Source organism: Microcaecilia unicolor, chromosome 10 (genome assembly GCF_901765095.1).
Source record: "Microcaecilia unicolor chromosome 10, aMicUni1.1, whole genome shotgun sequence".
Lineage (NCBI taxonomy): Eukaryota > Metazoa > Chordata > Amphibia > Gymnophiona > Siphonopidae > Microcaecilia > Microcaecilia unicolor.
In genome coordinates, this window is record NC_044040.1 from 108496365 (window position 1) to 108511839 (window position 15475).

Below are 15475 nucleotides of genomic sequence, written 5' to 3' on the forward strand. Positions count from 1 at the left end.
AAGGTTTCACCTCATTGCAATTAGTGCTTCTCATCGGCGTGTACAGGGTAAGCCTATCTCTGGACAGCCTTTAGTTTTTCGCTTCATGAGAGGTTTGCTTTTGTCAAAGCCTTCTGTCAAACCTCCACCAGTGTCATGTGACTCAACGTCGTTCTCACTCAGATAATGAAAGCTCCTTTTGAGCCACTAAATTCCTGCTATCTGAAGTACTTGACCTGGAAGGTCATTTTCATGGTGGCTGTTAACTTCAGTTCGTAGGGTCAGTGAACTTCAGGCTTTATGCTTAGCACCTTATACTAAGTTTTATCACAACAGAGTAGTCCTCCACGCACACCCTAAGTTCCTGCTGAAGGTGATGTCGGAGTTTCATCTGAACCAATCATTTGTTTTGCAAGCATTCTTTCCCCGACTTCATGCCCATCCTGGCGAAAGCAGTTTGCACACCTTGGACTGCAAGAGAGCGTTGGCCTTTTACATGAAGTGGATGAAGCCCTTTAGACAGTCCGCCCAGTCGTTTTTTGTTTTGATCCCAACAGGAGGGTAGTCGCCATCGGTAAACGCACCATGTCCAATTGGCTAGCAGATTGCATTTCCTTCACTTATGCTCAAGCTGGGCTGACTGTGGAGGGTTATTTGAGAGCCATGGCTGCATCTGTGGCTCATTTAAAGTCAGCCTCCACTGAAGAGATTTGTAAATCTGCAACGTGGTCTTCAGCCCACACATTCGCATCTCACTACTGCCTTGAGCAGGATACCTGCCTGTTTGGGCAATCAGTGTTGCAGAATCTGTTTGGGGTTTAGAATCCAGCTCCACCCACCTAGGCCCATTCTATTCTGTTCCAGGCTGTGCACTCATCTTGCTGTACATAGTTTCAGGTTAATCTATGTTAAGTCCTCGCTGTTGCGAGGCCCAGTTGACTTTTGTTTATTGTTTTGGGTGTGAAACATGTGCAACCCTAATCTACTTCCAACTACTCATATACAACACTCAATAGTAGATAGTGCTATCTGGAGTAAACAGCTCTTGTATTTATCAAGGGGAAAGTCTCATATAGTTACCGGGTTCTCTTATATTGTTTCACTCACCAAAAAGGTGAGACCCCTTCTGTGACAATTTTTAATCATCGACCAAACCCCCTTCCATCCTCTGTGTTCTATCAACCTATGTTGGAAATTAATTTTTTGTATTTTAAACTTTTTTTTCTTTTTTTAAATTTTCATGCTGCTATTCTCAGCGTTATACAGTACAGTGCTAATTATGGCAGGCTTGAGGTGGTCACTTATCTACACACTCCGGTATGTTTTCAATTCGCTGAACCCCGTAAGGTGCCTGTTTCGCTATCCAGCTTTGTCAAGGGGTATGCTGTAACACCTGATCTGTTGAAAAAAAGATACTACCCCAACAAAAACGTTCATGGCCACTTACCTCAACTTCACCACCTTCCTTCTTGGGCTGCCACGCCAAACAAGTGCCAGCGGCGTCTTATTAATGATGGCTGGACCGGAAATGACTTCACATCTACCAGCATATCCTGTGTCTGGGTTGTCATCACATAAAACATCCCCAATGCATATATGTGGTTAGCCCCCTAGGTTCCACGGTATCTAAATGGAAAATCCAAGCAGTCTCTTGTTGCAGTAATTTACTATTTAAGTCACCTCCCCTCTGCGAGGGAACTACATGATCGATGACCATAAATCTCAGATCACTCACTGGAACGGTGCTCTGTCATCCTTGCATGAAGTGTCCTTCTCGATTTCCCTATATAAACCTTGTTTTGTTTTTTTCTTTTCTTACATTTGTACCCCGTGCTTTCCCACTCATAGCAGGTTCAATGCGGCTTACATGTTATATACAGGTACTTATTTGTACCTGGGGCAATGGAGGGTTAAGTGACTTGCCTAGAGACACAAGGAGCTGCCTGTGCCTGCAGTGGGAATCGAACCCAGTTCCCCAGGACCAAAGTCCACCACTCTAACCACTAGGCCATTCGTGGTGTGACAAGTAGTTTGATGTCGTAAGTGGTGCAGCCGGCCATTGTGCGTGAAACAGGTCGCTTTTACTGTCATTTTAGAAGTTTTGCAATTCTGTTACATTTATGATGACCGGGTGCCTCCGCTGCATCAGCAGGTGCCTCCGTTGGTAACTGTCTTCGGTGGGACAGGTAGTGTGATGTCGTAAGTGGTGCAGCCAGCCATTGTGTGTGAAACGGGTCGCTTTTACTGTCATTTCACAAGTTTTGCAATTCTGTTACATTTATAATGACCGGGTGCCTCCGCTACATCAGCAGGTGCCTCCGCTGGTAACTGTGCAGGACTTAGCAGTTCTTTCAGGTTCTTTGCCCTAGAGAAAGCCGTTCTTAAACAGTGTTGCATTAATAACGGGTGTGTTTTCATGACATCCCAATGTTGTCTGATAATACTAGCTGCTGCTTCTCCTCCTGGAGCTAATCGCATCACAAATGTCATCACGGGGTCCGTTTGATCTGCATGGTGGTCTACCTTGTAGGAGCAAGAATCTGTTGTATTTGGCCTGAAGGTATGCCCATCGCAGTACTTTCTGGGGGTACATCCTTTGTCTTAAGTCTTAAGCGGGATTTGTCGATGATTAAAAATTGTCACAGAAGGGGTCTCACCTTTTTGGTGAGTGAAACAATATAAGAGAACCTGGTGACTATGAGACTTTCCCGTGATAAATATAAGAGCTGTTTACTCCCGATAGCACTATCTACTATTGAGTGTTGTATTGTTTTGGGTGAGCCTGGATGCTAGGGATGCCCTACTTCACAGCCTGCTTGTCCGCGGAGAAAGCCAAGATACTTATCTGTAGCAGGTATTTTAGGATAGTAGGCTGAGTATTCTCACAATTCTGCTCCACCTCCCTTTTGAGTTTTGTTTCCTTGTTATACTATAGACTTAACTGAGGTACGCACTCGCGTGGCGGGCGGGGAAGTCAGTCCGCACATGCGTGTTTCGCGCTGCACGTTCCAGAAGGCTCTGGCAACGTTTTTTGTATTTGCTATTGCAGATGCAGGTTCCCAGGCCGACGTTGATGTCGACCCACGTGAGAATAATCAGCTTGCTGTCCTCAGAAAATACCTGCTACTGGTAAGTATCTTCGCTGTTTTGCCTTTGGATGAAGTGTACTATCTGCAGGCTGTTCTGGGGCACACGTGTTTCTGGGCTTAGAGACACCTTCAGAAAAAATATAAGAATTGCTCAGAATTGTTGAGTTCACTGTTAAGTGCTTATCAATAGGACCAGTAGTCTTAGGAATACATTTCTTTAGTTTCTTAACGGAACCCTTCCAGTTCCGCATCGATGACAAAAGTCCTCTAAGGGCCTTGAAGTGGTTTGAAGAGGCTTCAGAGGGTATGCCCCTTGGGGCACGCCCCAATGGCTATGCATCTAAGCATGAGGCGCCTTTGTTCTAGGGCGGAACTTCAGCATCAACCAATCTGCTTCATCAGAAACAGCTCCCTATGGCATCTCCCACTCGGGAAACACCTAATAGCTCACATTGCTGCAAGTGCTGATTTTCCTTGTCTTGGGGGCCTGAGCTTCAGCAGCAACCAATCCACTTCACCAGTAAAGGTTCCCCATGGCATGTCCCACTTAGGAAGCACTCTACAGTTCATGTTGGTCAAGCCCTCCATTGTTCGACCATCTTCTTAGGAATAACCTGCAGAGGAGTAGAGTCTCCCAATTCTTTATTTGTGTACCTTTTAAGGATGTTGTGAATTGGCACTGTTTACAGTTTCTTTAGGAATGTGGAGTCATAGTCAAGATTGTACAACATCTCAGCCCTTGACTGATCCTTGACCTCCAACTTAAGTGGAATGACTTACACCATTTCCCTAAAAAAAAAAAAAAAAAATGTACAGAGGAGAGTTCTTCTGGTGGAGACTTCCTCCTTTCTTGTAGTGGGGAGGAATGTGAAGGTAAGCTATTGGATTTCTCCCCATAAGGTCCTCTTGCTCAACCTCAGATCCCCAGAAACAGTCCTATTCAGACTCAACAAAATGTTTCCTCTTTGGAGGTCTGTATACTCCTGCCTCAGGTGAATGGATGGAGATGCTCTGGATGATAGTGCCGAGTTGTAGGTCGTCTCTTGGACTCTGGGGTCACTTCCTCCCCTAAAGGGCTGTAAAGGGGTAGCAATTGGCAAACACAATTTATTCATTGTCTAGCAGATTGTATCTGTTTATTCCCAGGCTCTGCTGACTCTGGGGTGGAGGTGGGGGTCATGTCATGGCTCACAGTGTCAGAGCCATGGCTGTCAGTAGGCCACCTGAGGACAGCCTCTGTTGAGGAGTTTTGTAAGGGTACAACATGGTCCTCAGTCCACACATTCACATATCACTATTTCCTTAATCAGAATTCCTGATGTGACAGCCTTTTTGGTCAAATATTACTGCAGAATCTGTTACGTGTCTAGATCCAGTTTCATTTTCCTAGGCATGTTTTTTCATTTCCATGCTGCACCTTCACAACCATTTTTATATTGTTTCAGGTTGATTGGTTTCTTAGGCTTTAGCATTGTAAGTCCCTATTTTCCTAGCACTGTTGTTTTTGGTGAGCCCGGTAGTAAGGGATTCTCAGTTGTGAGAATTACACAGCTTGGTTTTCATCAGAAAAAGCAATGTAGCAAGTTTTCTCCAAGGCTAATTCTCTCAAAACCTTCCTCCTCCCCTTGAAGTTGTCTTTTCTCATTATGTTATTAGATTGCTGTCCCTTTGTTCACTCTTTGGGCTGTCAGGCACCTGGGTACGCATGGTGTGATGGTACCAAAACCCTCTTAAAAAGACAGTATGCTGGGCTGCGTCTGCATTGGGTTCCATTGGATGACATTACCCAGTTATGAGAATTGTCCTGTTATCCTTGGAGAACACCTGCTACAGGTAAGTAACTTTACTTTCCTGTATCACTCCTGGAACCCTTTTTTAAAATTGGTGTTACATCGGTCACCTTTCAGTCTTTAGGTATAATGAATGATAGTGACAGTAGTAGATCAGCACTTTTTGTTTTAAGCTCTTTCGGTACCCGTGGGTGTATGCTGTCTGGTTTAGGTGATTTGTAGTTCTTTAACTTGTCAGTTTGGCTTGGTACATCTTCCAGGTTCAGTGAGATTTGTTCAGTTGTTTTGTATTTTCATCCTATATACCTATAGCTGGCACAGCAAAGATAAAAGCCAAGAATTCTTTAATCTCCACTATAGCCTTATATTCCCTGAGTTCTCCTTTTACTTTTTTATCATCTAACAGTACAACTTACTATTTCACAGAGTTTTTGCTTTTAATGTACTTGAAAGGTTTTGATATCTTTTTTTGCCTTAACAGCAAGCTTAAAATTCTCTTTTAGCCACCGTTATCACTGTTTCTCCTCTAATTTTTACTGCTGATGTTACGTACTGTTCTCTTCATTTGGATTCTTTTTCATTTTTTTGAAAAAGTTTTTTTTTTCTTAGCTCTATTAGCCTCTTTCTCCTCATCTTTTAACCATGCCGCCTTTAATTTGAAAATATTATACTAGTATAGGAGAAAAAAAATAACATGATTTTCTTGCATTATAAATCATTTCCTTAAGCTGTTACAGCTCCAGTATACCCAGTGCAAAATAAGACAGGAAATGTAAATTCTCAAATTGGACATATTCCAAACACTAAAATGAAAATAAAATGATTTTTTCTACCTTTGTTGTCTGGTGATTTTGTTTTTTTGTCCATATTGGTCCTAGTCGCTGATTCTGCTGCTCTCTATCTGTTCTCTTTAACTCCGTTTCCAGGGCTTCCTTTCCATTTAAACCTTTACTTTCCTCCTTTCTTCTTCATTTCTTGCCTCCATTTATTTCTTTACTTTCCTCCTTTCTTCTTCATTTCTTGCCCTCCATCCATGTCCAGCAACCCTCCTCTCCCTTCCAGCCACAAATGTCCAGCCACCCTCCTCTCCCCTCCAGCCACCCTCCTCTCCCCCCTGCCCTCCCAGCACCAGGCCTCCCTCCCACCCACCCAGCACCCAGGAGCTCCCAGCATCAGGCCTCCCTCCCTCCCACCCAGCAGCAGCCAGCACCAGGCCTACCTACCTCCCTTCCACTCAGCACCAGGCCTACCTCCTGCCCTCCCTCCAACCAAACAAGCATCAGGCCGTCCGCCAGTCCTCCCTCCCTCCCAGCACCAGGGCCCCCCCTCCTCCTCTGAAATTTAAAAAGCGTACCGGGTTAAGGCGGCGTCGGCAGTGGCAGCGGCAACGAAAAGCGTGTTCTTCGTTCGGCGCACCTTCCCTTCTGTCTCTCAAGGCGGGACCACAGCTTGAGAGACAGAAGAGAAGGTGCTCCGAGTGAAGAACACGCTTTTCATTGCCACTGCCGCTGCCGCCTTAACCCGGTACGCTTTTTAAATTTCAGAGGAGGAGGGGGGTCCTGGTGCTGGGAGGGATGGAGGACGGGCAGGCGGCATGATACTTGTTTGGTTGGAAAAGGGTGGGAGCGAGGGCAGGCGGCCTGGTGCTGGGTGGGAGGGAGGGAGGCCGGCCTGGTACTCGGAGGGAGGGAAAGTGGGCGGACCGGCGACGGCACACGTGCCAACGGAGAGGGCTCTGCGTGCCCTCTCTGGCACGCGTGCCATAGGTTCGCCATCACTGGTCTAGAGTATCTTGGAGTGCAATTCGATACGAAGCGGGGGAAAGTGTTTCTCCCCGAGGGGCGAAGGATCAAATTGCTTTCTCAGGTGCGGACTTATTGAGTCATCACGCTCCCCGAGTGTGTTACTATGTTCAGCTCCTAGGTTCTATGACAGCGACCTTGGAGGTCATTTCACGGGTAAGGGCTCACATGCGGCCTCTTCAGAATTTCCTTTTGAGCAGATGGTCGCCGACGTTGCTGAATTATCAACGACGCCTTCCTTGGTCGAGCCAGGCCAGGGACAGTCTCACGTGGTGGCTCCGGTTAGCCAATTTGTGGAAGGATGTTTCTCTGGCGTCTCCCAATTGGGTGGTAGTCGTGATGGATGCCAGCCTTGCAGGCTGGGGAGCCCATTATCTTCATTGAGTAGCCCAGGGATCGTGGACCCCTCTCGAAGCGACTTGTCTGATAAATCGTCTACAGTTGCGAGCAGTCTTGAATGCACTGCGGAGTTTTCAGGACCTTCTGCAGGGGCAGGCAGTTCATGTATTCTCGGACAACACCACAACGGTGGCATACATCAATCGGCAGGGGGGCACTCGCAGTCTTCCCTTGGCAGTGGAAGCGTCTTGTCTTCTAGTATGGGCGGAAGTGCATGTTCAGAGTCTGTCTGCAGTGCACATTGCGGGTCAAGACAATGTTCAAGCGGATTTTCTCAGCTGGACTCTTTCGGATGTAGAGGAATGGACGCTATTGGACTCGGCTTTTCGGCTGATCTGTCAACGTTGGGGAAGACCAGTAATGGATCTCATGGCCATGGCTTGCAATGCCAAAGTTCCCCAGTTCTTCCGCAAACATCAGCCAGGATCCGCTGGATTGGACGCTCTTCTCCAGCCGTGGCCAGAACAACAGCTACTGTATGTTTTTCCTCTGTGGCCTCTGATAGGGAGAATTCTTTGCCGCATAGGGCGGCATTGTGGTGCAGTCATTCTACTGGCTCCAGACTGGCCCCGACGGCCGTGGTATGCGGATCTCGTTTGAACACTCTCGGAGCCATCATTGTGACTTCCGGTGACTCCCGATCTGCTGCATCATGGGCCAGTTCAGATGGAAAATCCCTCCCGCTTTGGTCTTACGGCCTGGCTATTGAGAGGTGGCAGCTGAGGAAGAAGGGATTTTCAGGACCAGTCATTGCCACTCTTTTGGGGACACGGAAGCAGTCTACTTCAGCAGCGTACGCGCGAGTGTGGAAAGCTTTCTCGGCGTGGTGTGCTTTGCGTGCTGAATCGCCTTTTCGGGTGCACATTCCGGTTATTCTGGAGTTTCTTCAGGATGGTCTTCAAAAGGGATTGGCATATAATTCCCTTCGAATGCAGGTGTCTGCGCTAGTTTGTTTTAGGGGCAAACTGGACGGTTCCTCTTTAGCAGCTCACTCTAATGTGGTCCGTTTCCTACACGGGGTTCTTTGGCTTCAGCCTCCTCTGCGGCAGCCGTGCTTGGTGTGGCATTTGAATGTGGTACTGCGAGTCCTCCAGGCCCCACCGTTTGAGCTGTTGAATAAGGTTTCTGAAAAGGATCTAACACTTGACAGTGTTTTTTGTGGCCATTGCTTCGGCTAGGAGGATTTCTGAAATTCAGGCTTTGTCTTCCAGGGATCCTTTCTTGCAGTTTTCTGAAGCAGGGGTTTCGATCCGGATGGTGCCGTCATTTTTACCTAAAGTGGTTTTGGCTTTCCATGTCAATCAGGCGGTTTATCCTCCGTCTTTTCAAAGAGAGGATTATCTGGGGGAGTTTGCCTCGCTACGTTTCCTGGACATGCGGAGAGCCTTGTTTCGGTACTTGCAGATCTCTAACGAGTTTTGAAGCTCGGATCGTCTCTTTGTGCTCTTGTCGGGATCGAAAAGAGGTGAGGCGGATTCTAAGGCTTCCATTGCTTGCTATATTAGGGAAACCATTAGAGTGGCGTATCTGCTACAATGGCGGGTGTCTCCAGTGACCCTTAAGGCGCATTTACACGGGCACAGGCGGCTTCTTGGGCGGAGGTGTCGGCCTTATCTCTGGAAGAGATTTGTCGGGCGACTACTTAGGCGTCCCGTCAAACTTTTGTGAAGCATTACAGGCTAGACGTGTTTGCTCGGGAGGATGCGAGTTTTGGGGCGGGAGTGTTTGTGCAGGGAGTGTCGGCTTCTCACCCTACTTGAGGAATGCTTTGGTACATCCCACTAGTTCCTGGATTCATCTGCTGCAAGTGCCAAGGGAGGTAAAATTATGTCTTACCTGATAATTTTCTTTCCTTTAATGCAGCAGATGAATCCAGGATCCCTCCCTAGTTCAGCTGATGGTTTTTTCATTTTCCGCGCAGTGTGGCTATTTTTTCCTTCCAGGTTCACAATGGAGAAGGGTAGTTAGTGGGGTTCCTTAGGGGTCCGTGCTAGATTCGGTGCTTTTTAACATATTTATAAATGATTTAGAGATGGGAGTAACTAGTGAGGTAATTAAGTTTGCTGATGACACAAAGTTATTCAAAGTTGTGAACTCGCGACAGGATTGTGAAAAATTACAGAAGGACCTTACGAGACTGGGAGACTGGGTGGCTAAATGGCAGATGACGTTTAATGTGAGCAAGTGCAAGGTGATGCATGTGGGGAAAAAAGAACCCGAATTATAGCTACATCATGCAAGGTTCCACGTTAGGAGTTACAGACCAAGAAAGGGATCTGGGTGTCGTCGTCGATAATACACTGAAACCTTCTGCTCAGTGTGCTGCTGCGGCTAGGAAAGCGAATAGAATGTTGGGTATTATTAGGAAAGGTATGGAAAACAGGTGTGAGGATGTTATAATGCCGTTGTATCGCTCCATGGTGCGACTGCATCTTGAGTACTGTGTTCAGTTGTGGTCGCCGCATCTCAAGAAAAATATAGTAGAATTGGAAAAGGTGCAGCGAAGGGTGACTAAAATGATAGCGGGGATGGGACAACTTCCCTATGAAGAAAGACTAAGGAGGCTAGGGCTTTTCAGCTTGGAGAAGAGACAGCTGAGGGGAGACATGATAGAGGTATATAAAATAATTAGTGGAGTGGAACAGATGGATGTGAAGCGTTCACGCTTTCCAAAAATACTAGGACTAGGGGGCATGTAATGAAACTACAGTGTAGTAAATTTAAAATAAATAAGAGAAAATGTTTCTTCACCCAACGCGTAATTAAACTCTGGAATTTGTTGCCAGAGATTGTGGTGAAGGCGGTTAGCTTAGCAGAGTTTAAAAAGGGGTTAGACGGTTTCCTAAAGGGCAAGTCCATAAACCACTACTAAATGGACTTGGGAAAAATCCACAATTCCAGGAATAACATGTATAGAATGTTTGTACGTTTGGGAAGCTTGCCAGGTGCCCTTGGCCTGGATTGTCCGCTGTCGTGAACAGGATGCTAGGCTCGATGGACCTTTGGTCTTTTCCCAGTGTGGCATTACTTATGTTCTGTTTTGCAGAGCTCAGACAGATAAGGGAACATGGAAAGGATTCCAATTTCTGGATCAAGTTGCAGTTATTTAGAAGTTCTTATTTGGTTCTCTGTTTTTCATAGTGAGGATGGTTTCTGGTTGTTATTGATTTCATATTTTTGGCCTTGGCAAATGCTTATGAATGACATACTAACGGAGGAAGGAGCTGGCCGACTGGCATCACTGCCTTTAGTTTATCTCTATCTCCACCTGCTGGTAGGTGGACTTAACCCACTAGTTCCTGGATTCATCTGCTGAGTTAAAGGAAATAAAATTATCAGGTAAGACATCATTTTATCTTCTGTTGCAGACTGTGCCTTCACAACAGGTCTGTTTCTTTTGTTCTGCTTGGCTTTGCCGTTGCAAATTCCTGTTGACTGTGGTTTGTTTTCGTTGAGCCTGCTAGCTAAGGTTTCCGCACATGTGATATGTCCTCCTTGTCTTCAGAGAAAGCGAAGTTACCTGTATCAGGTGTTCTCCGAGGACAGCAGGACTAGTATTCTCACATACTCTCCCCCCTCTCCTAGGAGTTGCATTTTTGTCTATATACTATTGGGTCAGACTGGCGGTCCTTCTTTTTGAAGTGATAGAAATGCTAGTCTTGGTGTTCTCAAGAGAGTACCTGCTACAGGTGAGTAACTTTGCTTTTTGGTTACCAAAGACAAGATGAAGGCATGCTTTTGTGAAATCTGCTTTTGAAAGAATCATCGTCCTGATAAACTAATTTCTAGATACTTAGTACTAAAGTACTGTTGGAATTTTCTGTGCCTGACTAGTTGTCTTATTATTTTTTATATCTGGTATATGTACATTTCCTTCATGTAGAAAGGTCAGCTTCTCAAACTGTATGAAAGTTTAATAAGTAGATCTGAAAGTTAATATTTTTCTATTGGTATCCATAAAACTGAATAGTTATGACCTCCATGTCATAGAATAAATTCTCAAAAGACACTGACATGCCCAGCGGCTTATATTCAACAGCAGTTAACTGCATAGTGCCACTGAATATATTAGTACTGACTGCTGCGGCACTATTTGGTTGGTGATGAAGCAGTCCAGAGACACAATTGGGGCAGACCCGGAAGTTATCCAGGCATTGCCTTACCTATGTAGTTAACTAGTCATGTGGGACCACATATAATGCAGACCTAGCTATGTTTAGTTAGCTATCTGGATACAGCACTGAATATCATCTATACCTGGATAACTTCTGGGTTTTGCCAAACACCTGAATATTAATGCCTGGACCTGTATAGTTACTAAATATAAAGGACTAATCCAGCTAGTACCAGCCAGAGATTAAAAAAAACTCTGACAGCCAGTGGCTAAATATTAACCAATTCAATTTTCCAAAGCAAATTTTGTGTTCAGAGGACTCAACCGTTCTCTGTCTCTATTGATTTAAAGTAGGTCTCCAGAGGAGGATGAGAGCTGAGCTGGTGATTTTCTGACTATAGACTGTTGTTAATAAATTAGTTCGAAGTATAACTATGTACCCTTTCTTTTGTTTCCAATTTGAATAAAATGAAGTGTCTCTTTAGTGCTCCTTTTCTAAAATGTACTTTATGGATTTTTTTGCCTTTAGGATAGTGGTGATTATCCTCTCACTATGCCTGGCCCACAATGGAAGAAATTTCGATCAAATTTTTGTGAATTCATTGGTGTTCTGATCAGGCAGTGCCAGTACAGCATTATTTATGATGAATACATGATGGATACTGTGATTTCTCTGTTGACTGGTCTTTCGGATTCTCAAGTTCGAGCTTTTAGGCATACCAGTACACTAGCTGGTGAGTAAGAATAAATTAGTTTTATTAATGTGTACTGCTTCTATTATGAAAACTGCCTTACTAGTGTGTCATCCTTATATTATGTAGAAACTATTTCCATATTTGAAGAACATATTTTCTGTGGTACAATTAGCAAGGGTTGTGTTGTGTTGTGAGTATGTTATGAGCAAGACTAGGGAGGGCCAAAAGGACGTTGAACAGTGATTACCAAACAGGAAGAAACATCCAAGCCTAAAAAGGTCATCGTAAGTTAGACATGTTTCTGTCAAGTCCAGCGCACAGAAAGGTGCTGACCACTGGAAGAGAGTAGTTCCCTGTGGTTTCTGTCCCCCTCCGTCTCCCCTGAAACTGAAACAAAAGGTGATACCAGGCTCTGACAGCTTCTGTATTATGGGCATTCTTAGCAAAGTAGGAAGCAAGTCAAAGAAGTAATTTAGTGGGTAGTATATTGAACTATAAACCATGGGTGCCAGGTTCAAATCCCACAAGAAACAGAAAAATACCTACTGTAAGTAAAATATAGAAGCCACCTGCTAGCCTTGAGGCTATTGGTGTATGCTTAGGTACAGTAGATATTTTTCTGTTCCTAGAGGGCTCACCATTATAAAATAAGAGTTAAAGTGGGATATGAACCTGCGTCCCTTGGTTTAAAGTCCAGTGCACTCACCATTCTACTTGCTGTACGGGGATGTCCATGTGGCCATTCTTCTAAGAGTGATGCCAGACAGATATCCTTGTCCCTGTTTTTTGCTGTTCATTTGTTGGATGTAAAATGACTGTTCTCTGAGGACAAACACCATGTCGCCCAGTGTGTGGTATTAAAAAAGATATTGCTTTAAGAGTATTCACAGCGTCCTCACCATGCATGCATGCCTTTCTGCCCACTGCGAGACAGCGGGGCCAGCAGTTTTTCAGCGGTTGAGGAGAGGATTTGCTATTTGAAACTACTCACACTGTCTGGTGTGTGACTAATTTTTCGAGCAAATTGTGCCTTCTCTGGGAGTTTTTTTTCACCTTCCTTTATTGTTTTAGGCATTTCCCCCCTGTTTTAAGTTTTCTTATTTTTTTCACACCCTTTAGGACCTCTTAGGCCTAGGCTCCGATGTGGACATGTTGCTTATATTTTTTCGGGTGCTTTGCCCTTTTTTTCTGGCACCATTGAGCCTTTTGATTTGGCTATGGCTATTTTCCCTTCCATGTCATCAAAGGTTCCCAGCTGCTTTAAGCACTGTACCCAGTGCAATAGGACCATCTCTGGCAAATACACAAATTCTTGGTGTTTGAGGCCTGAACATACCTCACCAGCTATGTTCTGTGTCGTCTTATGGAAAAAAAACCCCCTCCCATCTGGCCAGAGAGGCTCAGTGAGATAAACGTTTTGGAGCCCGGTCTGAAGCTTTGCATCGACATCTTCGAGAGTTGCACAGGCATTGGGTTGCATCAAGTGGGTCTCCCCCTGCCTCGATGCCGACTGTTGTGCTTGGCCCCCGGGGACCGGTCAACATTGGACCCAACCCCGAGGCAACGTAAGGGGGTGTGAGGATTCGTCGTCGTCGTCCTCTTCAGCTTGGATGAGCGTTGATGACTGACATCAGGTGAAGACCAAAAAACATTGGCATTGATCCCCCTTGACACATGGTGCTCGGTCTCCCTTGGTCTTTTTGGAAGAGCCTATCTACCCTATAGCATGGAATGTTGCAACGATTTGGGTTTCTTCCAGTCTAGCTTTTTTACTCTCTTGCAGCTCTGTTTGGTCCACAGATGTTTAGATATAGATAAATTCCATTCACTTGTACTGTCTCTAGTAATATCAAAGCTTGATTATTGCAATATTGTTTACCTAGGATACTCTTGTTCAAACATAAAAGGGTTACAATCCATACAAAGCACGGCTATTAAACTTTGATCATGTTTCTCCTTTGCTTCAAAAATGTAATTGGCTCCCGTTAGGCGTCGAAACATTAAGTCAGTTTTGAGGACCTGGGCTCGTTTAGACCTCTTTTGTGAGGAGCCACATAGCACTCATTGACCTTGTGTATCCCTGTTATTTGTCTCCAGGTATTGCCATGGAACTCTGATTATGTTATGCTGATCTTTTTTGTGTTTATTTCGGGGGGTTTCTGTTTGATTTTGTGTTTATTTTTGTATTATCTGTATGACAAAACCTTTAATAAAAACATTAAAAAAAAAACGAATTGCATTCAAATTACTCACACTGGTTTTCAAAGTACATGGAACAGGTTACCTTTCAGTCTTCATAATACCATACTCACCGGCATGTCTTCTCCGCTTCTTAAATGATCAGCAACTAGTACTTCCCCATCCAAAACATGCACAACTTGAAAGCACTCATCGTCGTGCATTTTTCTTTGTTGTTCCTACCCAATGGAATTTGCTTCCATTAAACTTTAGGACCGAACTATCTTTTAAGACCTTTAGGAAACTTTTGAAAGCATGGCTGTTAGACCAGATTTTTGAAAAGTAGATAGTAGAGACTCCTGGTCTATCAGCACTGGCAAGTTTTCTTTTCCCATTTTATCCTATTCTGTTCATTATCTCCTTAACCTGTTGCTTTATGTTGCTAAGTGCCTGCTACTGTTTGAATGATTCTACCTTTCCTGTAGTACTTTTCTTGAAGTTCTGTATTTTTTGTAAATTTTAGATTTTGTACACCACTCAGATCTTCTGGTCAGCTTGGGTGGTATAGAAAATGTGAATAAACTATAAACTTGTGACCTGGCTTGGCTTCTGTTGGAAACAGGATAGTGGGCTACATGGCCCATTGGTTTGACCCAATATGGCTACTTCTATGTTCTTATGTTCAACCAGCTTCTCTAGTGAGCTTTGATTGGCTTTAGCAGAGCACTGCTGCAGTAAAAGTGACCATCCTGGATGACCTGCCGGTTGGGGGGAAGTTGAATTTTTTTCAGGAAAGGTGTGGCCCCTTTTAACCTCTCACCGATGGGTTCTTCAAATGTTCCGTTTTGTTTGTGCCTTGCATTGGCAGTAGACACCACCAAATTGCCCACCAAGAGCATCTCACTTCAGTCTCCGCACAAAGGGGTACTTGCAGAAGAACTTTCTGCCTATCTAAATGCCCAGGGTTAAGAAGGGCAGGGATTCTATTGTATCCAAGAAAACAAGGGGGATGCATCCCATCCTAGACTTAATGGCCCTGGACAAATTCCTGTTGAATGAAAACTTCAGGTTGGTTTGCCAGGGCACCCTTTTCCCCATGAGTCAGGAAAACGATTAACTGTTCTCTCATGACTTAAAGGATGCCTGCACTCACATCCAAATATTTTGGTTAGGGACACATCACTTCCAATATCACGTGTTGCCTTTTGGCCTCACGTCGGATCCCAGGGTCATCAACCAAGTGTCGTGTTGTAGTTGCAGCAGCATTGCTATCAGACTGGGAGTCCATGTGTTCCCCTATCTGGACTATTGGCTGGTGAAGAGCACTTGAAGAGGTGGTGCCCAGGAATCCATGCAGAGAATTTATTCTGGTGTTAAACTACCCCAAGTCCCATTGCCATCCCGCTCAGCAGTTGGAATTCACAGGAGT

At 44.8% G+C, this 15475-nt stretch overlaps 1 protein-coding gene across 1 annotated transcript in view; it reads left to right on the plus strand.

Moving 5' to 3' along the window:
- Positions 1–15475, plus strand: part of STAG1 (stromal antigen 1) — a 1758022-nt gene that overhangs the window by 258031 nt on the left and 1484516 nt on the right. Inside the window, 1 exon segment of the mRNA XM_030215628.1 lies at positions 11703–11907. Within this exon segment, the coding sequence (XP_030071488.1) occupies positions 11703–11907 (205 nt within the window).